Source organism: Pteropus medius, unplaced genomic scaffold (genome assembly GCF_902729225.1).
Source record: "Pteropus medius unplaced genomic scaffold, Ma_sr-lr_union100, whole genome shotgun sequence".
Classification (NCBI taxonomy): domain Eukaryota; kingdom Metazoa; phylum Chordata; class Mammalia; order Chiroptera; family Pteropodidae; genus Pteropus; species Pteropus medius.
The window spans coordinates 4,040,856-4,064,532 of record NW_024355206.1 but is presented as its reverse complement, the minus strand read 5'-3'; the positions used below and the strand labels follow the sequence as shown (position 1 = coordinate 4,064,532).

The 23,677-nt window shown below is 47.5% G+C and overlaps 1 protein-coding gene across 8 annotated transcripts in view; it reads right to left on the bottom strand.

The window, feature by feature from the left end:
- Positions 1-1,379: 1,379 nt before the first annotated feature.
- The window catches only part of ZNF592 (zinc finger protein 592), a 43,089-nt gene continuing 20,791 nt past the window's right edge, over positions 1,380-23,677 (bottom strand). For 7 of the 8 annotated variants that reach the window (XM_039858229.1, XM_039858231.1, XM_039858230.1 and 4 more), the window contains 8 exons: positions 19,328-21,569; positions 13,904-14,082; positions 8,571-8,747; positions 8,144-8,303; positions 7,744-8,031; positions 7,407-7,519; positions 6,755-6,890; positions 1,380-5,380 (listed from right to left, as the gene is read on the bottom strand). In XM_039858229.1, the coding sequence (XP_039714163.1) occupies positions 4,862-5,380; positions 6,755-6,890; positions 7,407-7,519; positions 7,744-8,031; positions 8,144-8,303; positions 8,571-8,747; positions 13,904-14,082; positions 19,328-21,550 (3,795 nt within the window). In that variant the 5' untranslated portion in view covers positions 21,551-21,569 and the 3' untranslated portion in view covers positions 1,380-4,861. Of the gene's footprint in view, positions 5,381-5,402; positions 6,490-6,754; positions 6,891-7,406; positions 7,520-7,743; positions 8,032-8,143; positions 8,304-8,570; positions 8,748-13,903; positions 14,083-19,327; positions 21,570-23,677 lie in introns of those variants that run through there. The other variant, XM_039858232.1, reaches the window with a different exon arrangement.

Genomic DNA, 23,677 nt, shown 5'->3' with positions numbered 1-23,677 from the left:
ATAAATAAATGCAAATAAAAGTGACATTGCCTTGGGAGGAGAGGGCAGAAAAGGAGGGGTTGTTTCCACTTTTGGATATATCTAGGCCAAAAGTCAATAATTATTTAATAAATAAATAAGACGAACAAAAAAAGAAATTCAGTAAGAGTTCTTGCCTTTGGGAAGGTATCTTCCATTTTGACATAAACATATACAAGAACTAGAAGATAAAATCTAGCCAGGCTCAAGATCCCCAGAGACTTAAACCACTCCCCCCCACCCCACTTGACAGATTTGAGAACTGAACCAAGAGGGATCAAATGACTTAGTTACAGAACCCAGACTGGAACCTAGCTTCTGATTTCGTCATTCTATCACACTGCCAGTGAATTTAGTCAAGAAAAGTAGAGATAAATACTGAATAACTCTGCAGAAGCAAAAAGCTACATGCTCATCACTCTTCCCTGCACTGATGAAATGACACATTTAAATATAAACAGGAAATGGGTAAATTATGTTGATTTGAAAATGAGTATAATTATTGGAAATGAGGATTTAAAGACTATGGAGAAATGTGAAAGTGTCTAAACATAATGTTAAGTAGAAAAAAGTGGGGTACAAAATCCAGGGCAGCGCAGTGCTAGTCACACCCGAGTGAATACCAGTTCTGCCCTTTATTTGCTCTGTGACTTTAGGGAAATTACTCAACCACTCTGAACCTCCAAAAGAAAATTGAAGTCTCCATCTCAGAGGATTGTTATGAGGCTAAATAAGAGAATGAATGTTGGAAAAATTTCTGTCGTATAGAAACGTTCAATGTTAACCACTGTCATCATAACTATACACCATAAATTCAGCTATGAACTGAACGACTGGAAAGTGATATGCAAAAATGAAAAAATTGCAAAGGTAAAACAGGATTATAAGTATACATTTTTTATTTGCTCCAATAAGGCTATATCATTTTTTAGTAAGAAAAGGTAATTTTAAATGGAGACCTCAAAAAAATGCCATACTTGGGACTGATGACTTAGTGTGCTCTTTCTTCCAAAGGGGCCCAAGGGTCCCGGTTCCCAGGCCCTCAGGCTGTGGCCAGATGGTGGAGAAGGTTGATGGCTGATGGCCTGAATCTCTTGGAAAAGACGTGTGGGCGGGGTGTATGTTCTAGAATCTAGACTATACTGAATTGCTCAGATCAGACCCTGAGAGAACTTTGTAGCTACTAGTTGAATCAGATTCTTCCATTCATGCATTCACTCACTCATTCAAACACTCTTTGAACCACTGTTGAATGCAAAGAACTGTGCTAAGAGCTTTTAAAGAATTAGACTGGCCTGCTGGATGAACTTGGAACAACATCCATTATATAAGTGAAAAAAAGCAAGCTTGAGAACACTGTGTATAGAATGCTACCATTTGTATTAAAAATAGATATGTATACATATTTATAAATGTGTAAATGCATAGAATTATTCAGAAAGAATACACAAGATATAGATAACAGCAATTAACTCTGGAGAGGGGACAGGCTGACCTCCATCAGGAAGCTTACTTTTCATTGTATACTCTTGTATTGTTTGGATGTCTTATCACATAATGTACTAATTAAAAAAAATTTTTTTTAAATGAGTAAAATAAGGTGTGCTCAGTGCTGAATGTGCAGTGGCGAACAGGGCGGGGGATGTGGGGAGAGTCCTCAGTCTCAGGGAAGGTAAAGTGTGTTGAACTTGCTGAGCCACTAGTGTTATATTTTCAAAACCCAGACTGTTTACATAAGGGAACAGTTCTTTCTACACACTCAATTAGCTTATAGTAACTCAGCATATCATTTTACAGAGATAAAGCAGTTGGAAAATAAATACTAGTCATTTGTCAAGCCTCAGCATAGTTTCTAGGAGGGTGGGAATTTTATCTGTTTAACTTGATCAGGAGAGCACTCCAGCTAATGTGCAGATAAGTGCCTGTTACAGCAAGCTTTTTCTGATAACAAATGATAGCGCAACCATTAAAAAACACCTTAAAAACAGAAAAGATCAAAAGATATTGGACCCTGAGGGAACAATGTTCCCTGTGAGGCTGGGTAACCTTTTCTGGGATGGCCCCCCACAAAATGGTCTTCAAATGCAAGTTAAATCCCAATGAGAATCAAAGTTCATAGAGACACCGCATGTGCTTTCGTCACAAGCAAATGTGATGCGCAGGGCCCTCCTTGGGGTGACAAGGTACAAACTGACTCCAAAGAGAACCTGGAACGCCAACTGTGGAGGAAGTAGGAAAGCGGATGTCTAGATGGCTGCAAACTGCTGACAAACTGGCAACCGGCCATAGCACAGTGGTTGATGTCATGGACTTTAGAACCAGACAGTCTTGACTCAGCACCATCACACTTATAGGTGGCCCAGCAAGTTACTTAACCTCTCTGAGCCTCGGTTTTCTTCTCTATTAAACAGAGAATAACTATGAGATCATTGTGAGGACTAAATAAGAATCACTAGAAAGTATTTAGCAAGATGATGGGCACAGGAGCAGGGCTTAACATTCTATTGTCATCATGTTCGCTAAATAATGGAGGTGTCCTGGACCAACTGTAACTGACCATCAGCATCCAAGTCTGAATGGCAGGAGAGGTACACTCCACACTCCGCGTCCTGAAGTCACATCAAGAATCCCTCACTTTAATATAATTTCATAAACTAGAAAGTGCTTCCACACTCACCATTTCACAAAAGCCAGAGAAGCAAGCTGGATGGGAATGGCTAGCTCTGCTTTGCAGGGGAGGAGCCGGTGAAGGCAGAGGCTTTGTTAAGAGCTGGTTAAGGGCAGACCCCAGGCTGTGACCCAGGTTTCTCTGCATTCTTTCCACTCCACGCTATTCCCAGGAAGGAGAGACGGATCTGGGGCCAAAACCTGTGATTTGACCACCTCCTGTCTCTACCTCCAGCCAGCACTGTTTCTGGGCAGGAAGAGATTCAGCCATCCATTTCAAACCCTTCTATCAGCCCCCTATAACTCCTGTGAATGGACCCGGGGTACAGGGTGGGCACCCTGCAACTGGAATAGGAAAGGGATGACAGTGCAGTTGGGGTAGCTCTGGCTCTGCAGGCAGCCTGAATCAGACCGATCTTGCCCTCACTGCCCCCTTGGCAAGCAGGGACACGGTGACCTTGCCAGGCATAGCAATCATTAAACAGCAGACTCTCTCCAAAACTGAGGCAGGTGCTAACCTCTCCCAACAGCATTAGCACTTCCACTAAAAATGGGGCATCTAATAGAGGAAGCAAATGGTTTTGTTTTCAATTGTGAAAAGGTCAGCATATTTACCTGACTTAATAATTTGTAACTAATATGCAATGCTTCCCTTGAAAGATCACCTCTAAGAACTCTGCCAGGACCCACTTCTTTTTGCTACACTAGATCCTGCCAGGCCCGGTCCCACATCCCACATTTCACCCAGGCAAGGCTGCGGCAGCCACTCAGGTCACAGGTCAGAAGACACTCCACACACACCTCCTGCTCCTTGTGCTGAGTCAGGCCCTAACTCTGCCATCAGTGAAAAAACAGTCCAGCCTCACATATCTAATCATTCTCACACATCCAGGTCCTCTGTGACAGTGGCGATACCAAGACCTTGAACACTCTAAGAAAATTACAAAATTCCTCCCTCTATCCCTCCCCACCAGCCCTACCAGTAAAGGGTTCTCTCAAGTTGAAAATCCATTTGGAAGAGAGATGGAAGTGCCCAGAAAATTTCAATAGGTCCTATAGCTGATGCTGCCGGCCCAGGGGAGACCTTGGAGGTGATTCTTGACCAGCATTAAGACCCTCCCCTTCCCCTTTCAGAAGGTCTCTAGAGAATCAAGCAGAACCAGGCTCCTGGTTTCCTAACCATAGCTCCAGAATGTAGAGTGGGCCTTCCGTGAACAGTAGAAACACTGCCCTCCCTCAGAGATGGGAAAACAAGGGGCATCTGGGAAAGACCCTTTGGGTGGAGCAGGGTGGGGCCAGGCTCACTTGAAGAGGAATACAAGAGCCCACCTGCATGGTAAGAAGAATTTTTTATTTGAAATATAGTCTGAGCAACATGAGTGTAGCCAAGAGGAGGAGGGGCTGGCCTGCCTGGGGCAGCAGCCTCTCTAATGGCACAGGAGCAAGAATACAAATACCCCAACATCTGTGTCCCAAACCCCACTTGTCCGGAAAGGCGGGACAGCCACAGTATAAGGACACACACTCCTTCTGAAGGGTCTGCCTCCCAGTGCCTGCCTACCTGGGCCGCATTTCCTCTCTCCCGGGTTCCAAACAGACGTGCTGTAGAAGTTCCTCCCACCCACACAGATAGGACGAGCGGGGGTGATACATTCTCCAGGAACATTTTGGTGGGGAAAAATCAGAGTGGATGGGAGGGAAGAGCAAGTTGACCAAGGCTCTTGCCAGGCCACGGTGGGCAGCGCTCCCCCAAACACTCTGTGTCAGGCCCCCTCATCCCTCTTCTCAGGCCACCTGCAGGCCCAGAGCCGGGAGGAGCCCCCTGGCTGAGAGCAGCAGGTGGGAACCTCCCGGAGGACTTTCACGCGGAGTGGACAGCACTGGGGTTGGGCCACTGATGCAGCCTGGGGTTTGAAGAACACAGACAAGAGTTGGGGTACTGAGAAGCAGCAAAAAGCCATAAATAACAGAAGTAAATTCAGATCTGTGAGGTCCTGGGTGACCCCACATCTCCTGGAGCTGGGGCACACCCAGCACCTCACAGCTCGGGGCAGACACTGCTCCAGGGCACAGCCTGCCACGTTCACGCCGGCAGAGCCGTTTGTTTCGCACTGTCCACACAGCAGGTGGAGGGTGCCACGGCACCACCCGACCGCACACACTGCCAAGCCTCGGGTCACACCTGAGGGGACAGTGAGTGGCCGTCCTGGTCCTGAGAGGCCTGTGGTTGACTCTGAGCATCTTGGGCACCGTCCTCCTCGGGGGCCGGGCCCGGTGACCTCCTGGCCTCTGGGTCCCCCGCCAACGGCTCGCCGGCACATTCCTCCAGTCCGTTCTCCCTGGTCTCTGTGGACACTTCCTCCCCGGAGCCCTCCTCTGGCTCCGCCGCCTCCACTGCTGCCTCTGCCACCTCCTCCTCCTCCTCCTGGTCTCTCACCTTGTGGACGATGAAGAGGTGGCGGCTGAGGGAGCCGGCGGAGGTGTAGCACAAGCCGCAGAGGAGACACTGGGCGGTGGAGCTGTCCACCCGGTGCTGAGGTATGTGGCTCTGAAACTCGAGCCCCGAGTCTGTGGCAAAGCTGCATTTTGCACACTGGAAAAGCGACTTGTGCCTCTTGGTGGAGGAGACGGTCGCGCCGTTGCTGGTGCCGGGAGCGTCCGCCGCCCCGCTGACCCGTCTCTTCAGATGATTCACCTGAAGGGGACACAGCGTGAGCCAAGTCCAGGCCAAGCCAAGCCTGAGACAGGATCCCCCAGACATGACCAGTGCAGCCCAAGGCCTCGCAGACTTTCCACCCAGGCCAGGGTCACCTCGGCCCTGAACGCTGGCTTAGCTTTGGTTGGTTTGGGGGTTTTTTGTTTGCTTTTTTTAATGCAGCATGTGCTTATGGTACCACATTCCAAAGACATAAGAAGGGCATGGAGATTACATCCTCCTGCCCACTCCCAGGCCTGAACTCCAGAGAGCACCGTGTCACCAGCTCTGTGGCTCCTCCAAGAGATACTCTACACACATACGCAAATAAGACAGCTCTTTCACAGAATGGTAGCGTTGCGTGCACATTGTTCTTCGCCCTGCTCTTCAGTTCACATGGATTGGCGCGTGTCTCCGTGAGAGCTTATACAGAGGCTCCGTTATCCTAACAGCGGCACACAAACCCACCGGGAGTGAGGGGGGCACAGTGCCAACTGGCGGCCAACTGAGTTCCATCTTTGTCAAGCACACAGTGAACATCCTTGAACACACTTCTTTGTGCCCAAGGCCAAAGATATCTGACAGATAAATCCGAGAGGCAGACTTGCTGGATTGAATGGTGTATGCATTTGGAGGGGCAGGAGTGTGTGCATTTTAATCGCAGACAGATGGTGCCAAAACGTCAACTGACACTCCACTTGCTTGTGTGAAAGGGCCTTTGCTGACTAGCACCTTTCCCTGAACAGCCAAGAAAGAATGTCCTGGAACTCCAGGAGCTCTCAGACTTCCCCAGGCAGGCAGGGTCCCTCTGAAGAGCAACCCCTACCATGGCACGGAAGAGCCTACAGTGAGGAGGAAACTCCGGCTGTTCCCAAAGTTCACCGGGAATGGGCATGGGCGTGGCAGGTACAGGATGAGGTCATAGCACAAGGGTCCAGGAGAGCAAGAGTTAGGGCCTGGCCTCTCCCATACCTAGTGGGTGGGGGCAGCCAAGCACGGCCATTGTCACCCGACAGTCAGTCCCACCCACCCACTCTGAGGACTGCAGTAAGGCAGAAGCAGGCTGGTGCGTGTAAATGCTCTCCCATGTCACAAAGCATGGCACACTCCTAAGGAAGGGATCACAGTGACAGGAAAACAGCAGAAACAAGAGGCCAATGGGCTGCCTCATGGATCTTTCTCTCTATCCTTTACTTGTATGCAGTCTCAGATGGGTCACGCAGAGCTCAACAGTGACTCCCATTGAGGGAAGTTGTCCCTGCTGTTGTGGCGTAGCCATAATGACAAGTGAGCACCCCATGGCCTTCCCAGTGCCTCTCCAGCTCCAGGCCTCACCAAGCAAGCTGCTGCGGTGTGCAGGGACCCTACACTCACCTGAGGGGAATGTCCACCCGGAGGTCTGACTTTGGACGTCTGGCTCAAATCAGGGTTTCTGATACCATGCATAAGGCTGATGTGACTCTCCAGAAGAGAGGGCCGAGGAAAGCTGGGGCAGTCCTCTGTGCAATACCTGCGAAAGGACAGCCAAAGACACTGTGTGAGACGACAGCCTGTGGAGCCCAGTGGAGCCAGGCAGGTCTGGCAGGCAGGCAGAAGTGGGAGCCGCTCCTGGCTCCAGGGGAGAAAGAGTCTGAAGCAGACAGAGAGGGGGCTGGGTGGTCCCTAGGTTGGTTGAGGAGTGCTGGGTACTCCCTAGAAAAATCTAGCCAGCAAGCCAGCCAAAGTAGCAGACAACAGCAAATCAGAATATTTGTGCTGCCCCTCAGACACGATCTCACTCTCCACTCCCGGACGGCACTGCCCAGAGACCCAAGTGCTGGCTGGTGGTCAGCATGAAGGAGGCCAGGGTTTGTCCTAAAGCACAAGCAGACGGTACTGAAGCCTCTTGGCCCAACAAGGCCCACAGTCGCATCACTGCTTATCTGTTGCCTTTGATCCCTGATCTCATAGCAGAGAAAAGCCCTGAGGTGCCATGGACAGTCTTCTTGGATCTCGGGTCCCTTGGCTCCCACTTCTGGAGACTTACCCGCAGGTGTAGACTTTCTTGACTGTGTCGTGGTTGTTGCGGATGTGTTTGCGCAGGCTGCTGGGGGTGTGGAAGGACTGTTCACACTGTCGACATGGATACCGCTTCAGCGTCTACAGGCGGTCACAGAAAGCAAAGCATCAGAACCATAAGATGGTTCTGGGGGCCTTTCTTCTCAGATAACATGAGCCAAAAGGAGAATGCCCCCAAAGACTTCAAAATCTGTGGTACCCACGCTGGCCAAAGCAGCAGGAACCGTAAGGGGTCAGACACTGAAGGGGGCCCTGGCTTTATCGGAGAGGACCTGACAAGGCACCGTGACCCTGACCGCACTTACCCGACCATGGCTCTTTTTCACGTGGGACACATAGCTCTCCCGATCAGGAACCCACTCCTGGCACTCCTGGCAGGTCCAGCCAGTACTTCTCAGCCGGGGCTTGGCCTCAGCCCTGCGATGGGCCTCAGACCTGCCCCAGCGGCTAGAGGGCAGGGAGCTGCCCCGAGCAGCCACATGAGTGGCTGGGGGCTCAGTGGGAACTCGAGAGCCAGGGCGGCTTGAGGACGTGTCCGCTGAAGACTGGAGGCTTGACAGCTCGTCCACGTTTCGGGGAACACCGTGGGTGCTCTGGGGATGGGGAGAGCGATTACTGACTGGGCAAGGGGAAAGAGGCATAGAGTCAGACCCCCGGCCTGAGGCGTGCCACTTCCTCCCGCCCTGCTCCCCTAGGGCATCCCACCTTGACGTGCTGCATCAGCTCTGGCTTCTGCAGGAACAAGAGCGGGCACTCGGGGCACTTGAAGACGCCCACCTGGGCCTTGCTGGCATTCTGGTAAAAGTGCTGCTGAATGTGCCTCTTCTTGTTGAAGACCATTTCGCAGGAGCACTTATACATGAGCCTGTGAGACAAGCCCCAGGGCGTGAGGTGGCCAAGGCTCCGCGGCCAGAACCACACAGTCCCCACCCCATCTCCACTCTCTCTGAACCAGGGTCAGATTCGGGAAAGCACTACTCTGAGCCAACACGGATACTCCTCAGCCTCAAGATGTCTTTGGTGGACTCCAGGCAACTCTGCCCAGCTCCTAGTACATTCCACTACCTCCCCTTACAGCATCCAAGCCACTCGGCTCCGCCCACAGGCCTGCTGGCCCTGGAGCTGCACTCACTGGGAGGGTCTGTGGGGCTGGGTGGGGTGCTGGGTGGCGCTGTGGTCCGCGGTGCTGCTGGCAGTCTTGAAGGCCATGGGGCAGAAAGCACATTTGTGGAAAACCTGGCAGTGTCGCTCCTGGATGTGGCTTTTCAGCAAGGCCAAGGTCAGGTGGACGACCCCACAGTGGATGCACCTGGAGGGCAGAGGTGTAAGTGTGGAGGGGGCAGTGTCAGACCCAGAAATGGCGTTGCGAAAGGAGGGATGGAGGGCAGGAACACAGGTGTCTCAGAGCCCCTCCTTCGAGCACACGGTCTTCCATCCTCCACTTGTACATCCTGAGAGCCTGCCAGCTGCCATCTGGCACAATGTTGTCACCCAGCGCCCCCCAAGCCCAAGGCCACGCCTGGTAGAGAAGGGAGGAGAGAAACCCTCCCCTCCCCAACCAGAGGATTCTCTTCTGCAAACCGAAAATGTGAGCCCAGCTAAGAGAAGTTGGTGGGAGTGGACAGGGAGGGGAGTGGCCCAAAAATGACATAAACAATATCCATTAAAATGTGATACAGCTGCAGGGGTCTAAGAGGAATTGCAGAAGGAGGCTGCAGACAGCCTGTGCCTTCCCACAGGCTGGTACTGAACAAGCAGGGATGGCCACTGAATAAAAAATAGTCAGGAAATGCTGCACTCCCCATAACCACCACAATGAAACAAAGAGCCCAAAGCTCATGAAGAAATACTCTAGCGCAGCATTGTCCAGGGGTACTTGCCGTGATGACGGAAATGTTCTATAATGTACTGTCCGTGTTGCTATTTAAATTTAAATTAACAAAATAAAATGGCCAGTCACACTGGCCACACTTCAAGTGCTCACTGGCCACATGTGGCCAGCACCACTCCCGAACACGCAGCTCAGAGTGCTGTGCTGGTTCCTTGCTGGGCCCACGGGTAACTCTTTATCTGTTTCTCCCTATCCATTCATATTTTCTGAGCTTCATTGAGTGCATATATCGTTTCATAATGTACGAACTGTATGAAACCATCTTTCTGAAACTGAGGCCATGTTGGACTCTCCTTCCAACTTCACAATCTCTTTATAAACACTGCCTTTCCTTTCTCCAGTATGTGGCCTTCCCCTTGCCAACCTGCATCCACTCAGGTTCCCAGACCCCTCATGTGTTCAGTCCTTCCTGCCCAGAGGTCTCCTCTACACCAGCAAACATCTTTGATTTCCCTTTTGTTGCAATATTGCTCGCCCATCAACTGGATACCTAGTAGGCTCTAGAAGACAGGCTGCTGCTTTACTAAAAGAAAGGACATGCCTTCACTTAAGGATTCTTCGACTCCCAAATACTTCTCTTCAACACACTACATTAGCCCATTTTCAGTCCTCATAAATCATCACAGAATCCTGACCAACCTTTTGTCTTTATTCCATGCGTGTGTGCGTGCGCGTGCATGTGTGCATGCATGCGTATGTTGGGTGGGGTTGGGGGTAGGAGCAGGGGCAAAGAATCACCTTTGCAAACTTACTAGCTCACAGAACCAGAAAGCTATTTGCAATGAATTCCAATGCTTTGGAGTTTCTATACAAACTACTGACGTACATTTTCTTTTCTCTCCTGCTAAACAAAATAGTGACCAACTTAAGCACATAGAAGTACTTCCATACCACAAGGTACCAAAAGGAGGAAAAAAAATCCATATATTTCCAAATTCATCCAAAGTGGACAAGCATGCCTGATATGTGGAAGGAATCTCTTACGTGGCCTTATTTGTGCAGTTTGCCCAAACTCCTACAGAAACAATATAAATATATTCTTCAAAAATGTAACTAAAAATCCATCCTATTTACCCACTCTTCAAAGAAACCTCACTGAAAGTAAAACATGATGGGGTAAAAGAATACATGCCAAGAGCCCTTGGTGAGGGACTGAACTGGGCAGGGCTCACAAACTGAGGAAAAGTATGCAGAGATCCAACCCCATGACAACTCTTTACTAATTTTTAAAGAGAAAACAAACAATTATAGAATCATATGCTATGAAATACGTGGTTTTAGAAAAGATAAAGAGCAGTAAAATTTTTAGTTTTGCTAATAATCACAAATAATAAGAAAATAATGAATAAAAAAAGTCTAAACTTACTCACTTATGACATCATTGGCCATTCTAAATTATCAACAAAAAGTAAGATAATTTGTAGAATTCTAAATATATATATATATAACATATATACATCTTACATAAAATACATACACATAAAATACATAGGCTTTTTACATTGTCTTCAAGAAAAAGCAATAATAATATAAAATGAAGTAACACTGTAAAACTGTAGTAGAGCTCAATAAACAGGAACATAGGTGCCTTTTGAGAGTTCATTAAAAACTATTAATACCTACGGAATGGGAAAAAATATTTGCAAATCATGTATCTAACAAGAGACTTGTACCCAGAATATATAAAGAACTCCTACAACTCATAAGAAGATAACAAATAACCCAATTTTAAAATAGGCAAAGGATCTAAACAGACATTTCTCCAAGCAAGATATACAAATATACAAACAGCACATGAAACGATGTGCAATGCCATAAGCCATCAGAGAAAAGCAAATCCAACCCATAATGAGATACCGACTACACCCACAAGGATGGCTATAATCAAAAGTCAGACATAACAACTGTTGGTGAGGATGCAGAGAACTCAAAACCCTCATGTGCTGCTGGCAGGATGTAAACACGGTACAACCACTCTGGAAAACAGTCTGGCAGTTCTGCAAAAAGTCCAAGTCACCAGATGCCCCAGCTCTTCTACCCTTCGGTGCATATCTACAAGAACTGAAAACATACATCCATACAATAACTTGTACATGAATGCTCATTAGCAGCCTGACTCATAATAACCAAAACATGCCCATCAACAGATGGATGGATAAACAATGTGTGGTGTATACATACAACAGGTCATCATTCAGCCATGAAAGGAACGAAACGTTCATTACAAAGATAAATCTTGAAAATATTACGCTAAGAGTATAATTCCATTTATATGAAATGTCCAAAAGAGACAAATCTATGATACGGCAAATCAGTGTTTATGGACTGGGTGCATGGGAAGACTGTTAGTATAGTTTTTGGGGGAGTGATGAAAATGCTCTAAAACTGATTGTGGCGACTGACTGCACAACTCTGAATGTACTAAAACCACCAGACTATATACCTTAAATGGGTGAATTCCATGGTATGTCACTTATATCTGAATAAAGCTGTTACTTACAAAGACTTCAATAGTTTAAATGTTAAGTGTCATGAATATTGTACTAGAATGTATGCCTTCAGAGTTCAATCACAGGTCATTGATGATTTTAATGTCAATTATCTTCAGTAATCCCTCTACAGCTGAATCATATTTTTCGCTGACATTCCTTATAAAAAGGCTTGATAAACTGAATTGCTTTTGAGATAGTGTTTCTTTTTACTCATACAAAAGAAAATAAAATTAGAAGGCAAAAAAATTGCTATTAATCCATCTGTGCTACTGGAAATTTCTTAGATTCAAGATTCAAAGATAAAAATCTTAAGTGTTGATTGCATTTCTGTTGGATTGGTTTAGATCTTGGAATAAGCAGTACACACTTAAGTCAAAGTTTAAAAGATATTTTCAAATGTTATAGAATACTGTAAAAACACACATCAGGTGTTTTTGGTTTAAAAATGTAGCCTGGGATGCTGCCAACCTCTGCTCTTCTGAAATATGATGGCAAGGGCTTTGTACAAGCCCGTGTCTGGTTGTTTCATTTCTCATGCATTTTGGATTCTCCATTCTCCTAACATGCAAAGAAATTAGTCTATACTTGGACATGTTCACATCAAGAAAGAAACCTGGGAGTCATCACTAACCCCTCTCCATCCTCACCCCCATCTATAAGCTATCAAGCCTTAATGCTTCTACTTCTAGTGTCTCTCTCAAATCTACCTTCTCTCCATCCCTACGGCCATGGTTGAGCTGTCACACTTACCTCTCAACCAGTCTCTAGTCTCTTCCTTCCCTAATATATGTGTCAGCTTCCCAGAAACAGATCTAGCCAGATCACTCCCCTGCTGCAAATCTTTCTGTAGCTCCTCACCGTCCACTGGATAAAGACCAAATGTCTGACAAGAAGTAGGTCTGCCTTCTACCAACTCAATTCTCAACAGTCCCCACACCGTCCTGACCCACCTCTACAGAGATGCTGATCTTCCTGTAACTCCTTTCAGGTGTGCAAGTATCCCCGCCCATTCCCTTGCCAGGTATCTTCTTCCTCTTTCTTCTGCCTAAAAATCTCCTAAATTCTCTGTGGAGTTTTGCTGACCATCCCTCCACTACGGGATTGACTGCCCCAAGTTACAATTACTGTGCACACGGAACCTACCAGCCTGGAACTCTGTTGAGGATAGGGGCTGTGTCTTAATCATTGTATCTTGAGTGTCTGGCACAATGCTAAACACAATAATAAGTACTCAGAAAAGGTTTATTAAATTAACTAAATTCATATGTATTTTTTTAAATACCAAAGAAAAGAAAATCTTACTAAACTTGAGCAAAATAAGTTTCATGAGTGAAAGTGATAAAGTAAAACATGAGAAGATGCAGAAACTCTCAAATGCGGTCAGTCAATACAGGAGCCCTGACTGGGTCACTGTGAAAGTTACAGATCAATGCCTTTGAAGGGAGCCACCTCCTCATTTTGCTCTTTTTCCAGAAAATGACTTCTTGCTTATATATGTCTGACACAATGGAGGAGATTCAGTCTAAAATAAGAGTTTTCTTGATTTCACTCGGAGGCTGATCATTTTTTTCCATTCTCTGGTTTTACTTGCTTCTCACGAACTAACAAAAACTAATCAACGCGAAGATACTGGAGCCCTTTAAGTTTCAGAGTCTTGCAGCTCCATTTGTTAATGAAAATTGAGAACATTTCAAAGTGCTGTGAGTAGGAAATTTATTATTGAAATAGTACTTTCAATTTAATATGCCAAACACAGTAAATTTGTGAGCAAATTAAGTTTATATACATTTTAAAAACCAAGCTGACAAAGTAAAGGTCCTATACAGTCTCATCTGCCCCAAAGCTTCCCCTTCAAAGCTATTTTTTCTGTTTAATTTTTTTTTAACTCCTTATTCTTCTCCCCTTTCTCTTCTTGTTCTCTAGAAAATAAAAATGTCTGTCCACATACCAATCAACATGCTTGCCTGAGCTGGAGGCCAGGACTCTGAAGACCAAAGCTCATTCTGAAACAAGTTCTGGCCCAGGAGATGGACCAGCCACTGGGCAATCCCAGGACAGGACAGCGAGCCAGGCAGCACCCACCTGTAGCCCACCTTGCGGGCATAGTGCAGGCAATTCTCCTTTACGTGGGTCTGGAAGTAGGCGGAGCGACAGAGTGCTCCACACTCTGGACAGCAGTAAGGGGACTTGTGTGTGTGGATCCGCTGGTGGGCACAGAAACTGCACTGGTTGGGCAGCAGCATCTGGCACACCTGGCAAGTCTAGGAAAGAACACCAAGAAAGCAGTTCATGCAGGTGCTGCAGGCCCCAGGCTCTCCAATCACAGCTCTCTGGCTGTCCTAAGACACAGGTCAGAATAACCCCTCCCCTAACCATCCTCTCTTCCAACTCTCTTAGGATACTTGGACACCCCAGACCTCGTTAAAAGTGTTGAGACTTACACCCAAGCAAGCTTTACTTCTCACCCGACAGTGTCCCCAAAAGTTAGTCCTGCTCTAGAACTGTGTTTCTTCCCTCCAGTTTAGCAGAGGTCCAGCCTTCCCTTTCCAGAGGCCTAAGGCACTTCTTGAATCCTAAGACCTCACTTCACTGCCAGACCCACCAGGGCCTCTTCTTCACTCAGCAGAGGTGGCTCCCACTCCACACCTCCAGTAAGATGGCTCAGTGACTTCCACAGGGGACCTAAGCCTACCCTGACTGGCTGTAGACTGAATGAGTCGTCTTGCCCGTTTCCATTCCCTCAGCCTTGTCTGCCCACTCTTGGTGGGGAGGAGGTGCCCTGAGCCACAGCTAACCACATACACGCACAGAAAAGGCGGGAATAGGCAGCAGCTCCTTTGTTCTCAGCCCCGGGACAGAACCAAGGGAAGACAAGTCCACGGCCAGACTAACTGAAGCTCTAATGGGCAGAGCCCAGACTGCCAGAGGGGAAAGCTACCGACTGACTGAGCTGGTGCTGCATCTAGAGAAGCTCTTCTTAGTAATAAGGGGACACCTGGACTGCTCACTGAGTGGCCTGACAGGGTCAGAGAAGCTGCACAGAGGCAAAGTTGTTGGGAGGACAGGGAAGGACCTCTGCTTTTATCAGCAAAATCCAGAATGTGGGGCCTCTACAGGACAAACTACCCAGTTTTTTCCAGAAACTAATTACAAGGGGGAAAAAAAAGACAGAAAAGGGAATTTATAGGTTAAAAGAGAGTTAAGAGAAATTTTCAACATTTACAATGCATAGCACTGATTTGGATCCTGATTCAAGCAAGCCAAGTGTAAAAAAGAATGAGACAACCAGAGATATTGAACACTAACTTAATGATAACATTGAGACCTTTGACACTTGATATTGATTTGATAATGAAAATTGTTAATTCTGAGATATGATGATTATGTCTATATTTGGAGGGGAACCCTTAACTTTTAGAGATGTATACTGAAAAATTTACAGATGCACTGATGTTGAGATTTGTTTAAAAATAATCCATTGGAGGAGAGGGGCAGGTAAGAAGATACATGAAACAAGATGGGCCATGAGTCGCTAACTGTTAAAGAAGCGTCCATTACACTATTCTTTCTGCTTTTATATATGTTTGGGACATTCCGTAATGAAGTTTTTTTTTAAGTATTATTTTAGGTGCAAAACAGTAAATGAACATGCTGTTTTGTGTATGTAAGAATATCACACACACACACACACACACACACACACATGCCTGCTTATGTGATAAGCCAAAACTGAATAAAAATGGTTACCTATGGGGAAGGAGAGAACAGGACTAAAGGACAGGGATGGAAGCAAGACTTCTCTAAGCGTTCCTTGTTACAGTTTGAACTTTGGAATGAAATGTCTTACATAATTTTTAAATAACATGAAATTGAACTAAATAAACAAAAGCATCCCCTAAAAATTGCAAAACAGAAACAAGTAACCTAACTCTATGTCAAGTCACTATATATTAACCGTGGAGAGAAAAGACTGTTTGAAACAAATGACTGTTTCAAATATAATATTTCAATCTATACATCCTTAATGTGATACATCAGGGCAAGAAGAGCTATAAAAAACACTTTCATCTTTATGCAGTTGTCCTAATGTTAAAAATTGTATTGATTTTGACAGTTTGAAATTTGTGTGTATATATTCACAACACCCAAAAGGTGGAAGGCAATCCAAGTGTCCATCAACAGATGAATAAACAAAACGTGGTTTATACATACGATAGAATATTATTCAGCCTTTAAAAAGGGCAGAAATTCTGACACGTTACAACATGAATAAACCACGTGACATAAGCCAGTCACAAAAAGACAAGTACTGCATGATTCCACTTATATGAGGTACCTAGGGTAGTCGAATCATAAAGACAGGAAGTAGAACAGTGGCTGCCAGGGGCTAAGGGGAGGGGAGAATGGGAGCTGTTGTTGAATGGGTGCAGAGTTTGTTTTGCGAGATGAAGAGTTTTGGAAATTGAATGCAAAAGAATGTGAATGTATTTAATGCTACTGAATTGTATGCTAAAAATTAATTAGGATGGTAAATGATATGTGTAGTTTACCACAGTTTTAAAAAATAATAGCAAAGGGACTCCTAAAACACTATTTGAGATTATTAGGGCATCAACTCACTACTATGAAACCTTTTAACTAATTATGTATTTATCCCATATTCCAACATAAGCTATAAAACAGAGTAACCAAACAGCCCTCATGGAAGAGAGAAAGATAATTTATACACATTCCCAGCTAATAAAAATAAGTAATTACATTAGAAAAACATCCTTTTGCAACTCCTAATAAAATTACTGACTCAGGCAGTGATTACTAATGGATACTAAAACCAACCGTTAGGATAAGATAGGGACTTTACAACGAAGGGATAAGAACACCACCACCTAAACTCCCTGAGAAGTTTAGCATCACTAAAACAGAAAATCAAGCACTCTGGGCCTCCCTGAAGCCACCGGATAGGAATGACATAGTGTTCCCCCTATTCAACCCTGAACCTGATCAAGTCTTTATTGCTAATGTCTAATGCACGGATAAAATATGGGATATAGAAGAATAAGTTAATTAAGTGAGGAAGCAATCAGTCAAATTCAAAATTATACAGGAAAGTTCTCCGGAAGCAATCAGTTGAACTCAGAATTATCCTGGAAAATCCTCAGGACACATGACCCAAATCGATGCCATAAAAAAAAAAAAGGGTCTGATGGGGTAGAGTGGGACAAGGTACTGTTCTAGATGAGAAGTTTAAAAGACTTAACAAACGTAAAGTATGTCCACGTTTGGATCCCAATTCAAAACAAGCCCAACTGTAAAAACACAACTTTTGACAAAAATGGGAAATTTTGAATATGGACTTATTTTAGGAAATATTAAGGAATTGTTATTTTGTTAGGTGTCATAATGACATTACAGTTAATAAAAAGCTTAAGAACAAGAAGAAATCGTCTCTCTGTTCTGACATCTTGGAATGCAAGGTGAAGGAACCATCCAGCCACTGCAGAGGGAGGCAGCTCCAGTTCCTGGCAGCGGGAAGAAGACAAAAGGCCAGAACGTGCTGTCCTGCAACTCCTACCCTAGAGTAGGGCCACACCCTACCCTTCCACCCCCTGCCTTGGACATGGCCTGAAGCCAGGGTACTGTTTTGAGCAACCCAAGTCCAATAGCCATCAAGGCTAGGTTTTGATCTCAGAGCTCAAGCCTTAATTTTTCTCTGAGACACAAAGGCTACTTTTATCAGCAGGAGATTTTGAAGGATTAGAACTAGACTGAAAGAACTCTGACAGCCCTCCTGGGTGCTCCCTCCCTTCCTGTCAGGGACCACCTTGTCCAGCTCTCACCAGAGGAGAATGACACAGGATGAGAGGGTGCCAGTCTGGGATCCAATATCCAGACTTCTGCTCAGATTCTAGAAGATGAATGAGGAAGAGCGTGAGGAAAAAAAAAACACAGGCCCAGGCGTCAGACCTCCACTGGCAATGGTTCTGATCACATGACTCAGAAGAAGCGATCTGGGACCAAGTCAACCATGCTGGTACAGCAAAAAGACCTGAGGCCACTGAGAAAAGGGCTGGGTGGCCATAGTCCATCTGCCTCATCAGAAGGAAAATGCAACAAACAGGGAAGGTGAACATGAGAGGTAACAGCGACCCTGCAGCACTGTGCTGGCCCCTTTTGTGGCTGCAGAAGCCCCACAGCCCCGCCAAATTCCACCTCCTGTCTCTATTCTGATACTCCCGAGGCTGGCCTCACTCTTGACATCTCCCTATTCCTCAAATGCAGGGGGCCCTTTCACATACTTTTGTCCCTCTACCTGAAAACCTTGCCCCTCCCCCTCCTCCAAACTCATCCCTTGCTGGTCCAACTCCAATGTCACGTGTGGCGTCATGATGAATTAGTTCCTCTGAGGCACTCTCTGCAACTATGCTGACCAGCCCGTTTCGGCCCCACTGTCGGTCTGCGCCCTGCAGCTGTCCGGGCGGGCAGCTCTGCCCTTGCTGTGCAGTGAGCCCCGGGAAGAACAGGGAGGCTCCCTCCTGCTGGAACCCCTGCACTCAGCACAGCCGTGGGCACTGGGAACACACAGAACACATGTGTAAAGCTCATCGGCCACCAGCAGGTGTGCAGGACCCTGCTGAATTGAAGTGAAAGGAGCTATTTTGCTTTCATCCCAGGCCGCTGCAGTCCTGGCTGCAGGAGGCTCGGTGAGGGGGCAGGCTTGGCCAGGTCATGCAGAGACTCCTTCCACCTGGAGGAGGGAGAAAAGAGCTTTCTGGAGACTTCTCTGAAGACCCGCTTCCTTCACAGGACCTTGCCAACACGGCCAGCCACTGACACAGATTGTGCCAAAGGGAATTTTGAGCACAGATGCCTTTTGGAAATAAAGCCAGGTCTCATCAAGCATAACCAAGAAGAACAAGCAGTAAGCGCGGTGCCTTCCCAGAGAGATGAGAACACGGACGAAAAGAAGAGGCCCACGTGTCAGTCTGCTCTCCTTCCTCCCACATCGGCCCTGACACTGGCCCACTGTGCTTTCCCCAAAGGATTCTGCACAAAGAGTTGTGTCCACTGTGGGCAGTGCAGGCATGGTTCTCGGAAGTACAGACCAAATCGCAAGGCAGTGTCACACCTACCTCCACCCCCGAGTCCTTTGGGGACCTGCGAGGACCACACTGACACGTGCCAGAGGCCAAAGCATCATCCAGTAAAGACTCTAGCCCAGGCCTGACACTGGGCCCTGACAGCCCACTGGGAGCTGAGTGGGCCGCGGGCCACATCCACACACACACTCACCAGGTCCTCAGGGTCTCCCCTCCGTTGTGGGCAGGACGCTTTGCCCACTAAATACCAAACACTATATATCCAAGCAGGCGCTACAAGCAAGCCGGACCCTGTGCCACAACTCATGAGATGCCACCACTGCCCCCATTGGTGAGCTTTTCTCTCCCTGCCCAACATGGAGCCCATGTGAACCAGGGCCTGCCACCTGCCACAGGGAGGGCCGCTTACCAGCCCCTCGGTCTCCTCTGATGTCCTCTGGAAATGCGCGGCCATGACTGTGTGGTCGCGTATCTGCTTGTGACATTCGAGACACTTGATTCCATGCCGGATGAGCCTCACGGGGTCCGGGTAGAGTGGCAAAGCTGGAATGGTGGAGCTGGCACTGCCCGCGGTGGGGCCGTGCTTGGGGGAAGGAGGCAAGGCGGCGGGGGCGGGAGCTGCGGGGGCCGGGGAGTTCGCGGGGGCCGCCGCGAACATTTGGTCCGCAGAAATGGGCTTCACGAGCAGCTGCGAGCACTGCATGACGAGCCCCTTGCTCTTGTGGTCGCGGGCGTGTCGCAGCAGGCTGCACTTGTTGAAGAAGAGCAGCGTCTGGGAGCACAGCGTACACAGCACCTCGATGTGGACGCTCCGCCGGCCGTAGTGCTGGCTCAGGCTCTTCTCTAAGGCAAACGCGTCGCCACACTCCAGGCAGCAGTACCCGCTGGCCGGCACGTGGATCCTGCTGTCGGCAGGCGGGCTGAGATTTGGCGCGTACAGGGGCACGGGGTTGGAGCTGTGGAGGACCTTGTTGAAGACCTCCACCACCAGCGGGGCGGCCTTTTTCACCTGGTGGACCAGGGGCACCGACATCTGCGTGAGCTGCGGCTGGCTCCGCCTCTGCACTGAGGACTTGGCCGTCACCGAGGCAGCGACGCTGTGGGGGACCAGGTTCAGGTTGGCCAGGTGAACGGCTTTGGGCAGGAGGGTGGCAGGGGCCAGGGTGGATGCCTGCGGCGCTGCGCTCTGCTGCGGCCTCTTGCCCACCTGTGAGCTCGGGGCAGCCCCCTTCGGGACCCGGGACACAGGGCCACAGCTGGGAGACGAAGAGCCACTGGCCTTCCCCGTGCTCTCAGCCCCCTTCCTGTCACCCTGGGGACTCCCTGAACTAGTGCTCCCCTCAGGAAAGTGCTCCACTGCAGGTAGGGCAGTGACCTCGTCCTCAGGCACCTCGCTCGGGGCCTCGGCCGTGGCACTCCCCAGAGGTGACCCAACGGGGGACTTATTGGGATCATCCGGGTCTGGCAAGATCCTTGTGACAGTCCTTTTGATTTCCCCCGACGATGTCTTAATGGTTTTGATTCTGACTTTGGGAATTGCTGGTGGGGAGCTGGCAGCCACAGAAGGGGAGCCCTTGCTGCTGCCATCACTGCAGATGCTCCGGGGGCTGTCCGATGGCTTCATGCACTTCCTAGTGGCCTCCAGAGGGCTCCGGGGACTCTTTGGTGACTTGGGCATTTTGGGGCTGCCTTTGGAGCCCTCTTTAGTGGGCCCTGAGGGGTCCTTTGTGTGGCCAGGCTGATCCTCCTTGGTGACACTGGCGACTCTTTTGGCCTGCAGGGCCACCAAGGCTGCCACACAAGAGGACAGCTTGGAATGGGCTGGCTTAAGACGCTGCCTCGGGGGGACTGATGAGCAGGTCCCAAACTCCGCAGTGAGCCCCTTGCTGGGGTGGCTGTTGAACTCCAAAGCTTCCCCAAAGAAGCGAGTGGCATCCAGCTCCTTGTGAGGCTCCAACGCCTTTGGCCCACCCCGCTCGTGTTCCTGCTGACTCCCCAGGGGCAGGGGTTCTGGCTTGGGTTCATTCTTACAGAAGTGATCAAACATATGCAGGTCCGGGACTGGAAACTTAGCCAGAGCCTCCAGGACAGGCCCACACCCAGGAGGGGGTGGGAAATAACTGTCAGAGTGCTTGGGCTTCGGTCCACACCCATTATCTTTGATGGTGTCCTCAGGTTCCGGACTGGAGATGGGACTGAACTGGTTAAAGGTTGGTAGTGGCTCCGATTTGGAAGGCTCCAGCTTGCCCGGGAAACCCCTGGCACTGTCTCCATTCATGAAAGTGGAATCAAACTTCCCACAATTGTGGCCCAGGTTGTGGGCATCCGGAGGCAGGTCCGATCCCCGGAATCCGTTGTGCAGGAGGCTAGGAGCGATGTGGTCCTTCTCCGCTTCAAATGATTCCTGGCGGCTGGTGTTCTTGACAATGACACTCACGGCCGGCACATCTGAGGCTGACCCTGAGTGAGACAAGGACACACTCTCATCCATACACGTGCCTGGAGGTTTGAGGGGACTCTCATTCTCCTCACTGGGGGTCTGGATGGCCTCCTTGGCATCAAGGCTGGTGGGGTCTGGGATGTCAAAGGCAGCCAGAAGGTCATCAAAATCTGGAGTTTTCATATCCCCCATGGCTGGACGCTGGCAAGGGCTATAAGACAAACAGAGAACAGAATCAGTGATCCCAGGAACCTACCGGACTCTGCTTGGCATCATCTTCACCGCACACTAACGCACGCACACAGCCAACAGACTCATGCACAAGCCCCTGTATGATGGGAAGTCACGCACCTGTGTTTTATCTCAACAGGTTTCCAAAACGCTGGGGACATGGGGGGAGGGGTGGAAAGAAAAGTTTGTATGTAGTGACATGCCTGACTGGCAGGCCCTAAACCTCAATACCTGGAAATTCCTGGCTGGCTGCATAGCCAAAAACAGGGTACACACAAACCACACTCCCTCGATTTGTCAGGGAATATCATCACTCCATGATCACATGCGTTAGCAAAAAATCAATCACTCAGCCCCTTAAAAAAAAATGCATGGCTCAGCACCTCCTTCCTTCAGAAAACTTATGATTCATATATGTGACTTGCCTATAAGTTCTACTAACTTACTCTTAGTAATATTAACTTTGTATAACGTATTTTTTACTGCATGAAATTTAATCAAATTCTAAATGATTTGCTCCTGCCAAGATTTATGCTGTCTCATAAATACACTGAAAAATTATATTATCCCCTAGGTGTGTTTTTCTTTATCTCAGCATGTACTCGATTCGTTAATTTTCACCCTAAAACTGTAATTGGTCAGGAATGGACCACTGAACCCGAAGGGCAGGGTGACTCTCAAAGCACCATATAGTTATCAAATTGACCAGGGAACAGTTCTGGAGAAGGCTTAAACTTTATTTTAACTTAATACACAAAGAAAAGAAAATCTACCTGTTTCTTTCATGATTTGCAGAAGCAGAGCTACAGAACTACTGCAACAGAGTAGTCTCAAGGCACAAGTAAAGATGCCTTCCCTTAGAAAATTACTGTAACACTCACCTGGTGAAACATGACGCTGGCTGGCTCAAATCTGCCAGAAAGAAGAAGAAAGACCCACCATCTCCCTTGTTCAGCCTACAAAGCTTCAGCATCCCAGAGCTTGACTCATTTACATACTTTTTATACCATGTTTATACTGACAACCTTTCTGGATGCAGGCTTATACAACTCTTTTAGAAAGCAGTGCAGTAGCTGCACAGATAACTGGCAAATTGGGTCCTGGAACCCCACCGCTAGAAATGTATCCTAAGAACAAAAATTCCCAAAAGCTATATGCAAAAGTGTACAGCATCATTAAAACAATGCAAAAGACACAGATACACACACAATCTAAATGTCCAAGAACAGGGAATGGTTGACTGACAGATTACTATGCGGTCATTAAAAATCCTAATTATGCTAAGTGTCCTTCCAAAGATGACTGGATAAAGATGTGTTTGGATATACAACAAAATACTACTAAGCCATAAAAAAGGTAAAACACTGCCATTTCGACAAGATGAAAGGATCTTGAGAATATCATGCAAAGTGAAATAAGTCAGATGGAAAAGGAAAAGAATTATGTGATTTCATTCATATGTGGGATAGAAAACAAAAAATAACAAATGAACAAACAAAACAAACTCATATATATAGACAACAGAATGGTGGTTGACAGAGGGGAAGGGGGATGAGGGATGGGGGAGGGCAAAGAAAGCAAAGGGAGTCAAATACCCAGTGACAGAAGGAGATCAGACTTCAGATGGTGAGCACACACTGGAGTACATAGATGTCCTATTATAAAGTTGTACACCTGAAAATTTCTATAATGTATTAACTAATGTTACTCCAATAAATTTTAATTTTTAAAAACCCTAATTATATAATCTAGCAACATGGAAAATTACTTATAGTGGTAAGTTAAAAAACCTCATGCAAATGTTATCGTGTCAGACTGTAATTATAACAATGTAAACCTAGGTATGTGCCTGAGGCAAGATTAAAAGAAAAATAAGCAGGGTGGTGGGTTATTTTTCCAAAACTTTTTATGCTAATAGACTGTTTTTATAATTTTACAAAGAGAAAATAAAGGAGAAAAAACACTCAGAACCACAGGGGAACAGGTGGCATGGCAGAGGTATATCTGTTACTACCCCACGGGATCAACAGATTTGCAGGTTTGGTTTCTTGACCCCCACCCAACCCCCAACCAACAAAACACATCTGC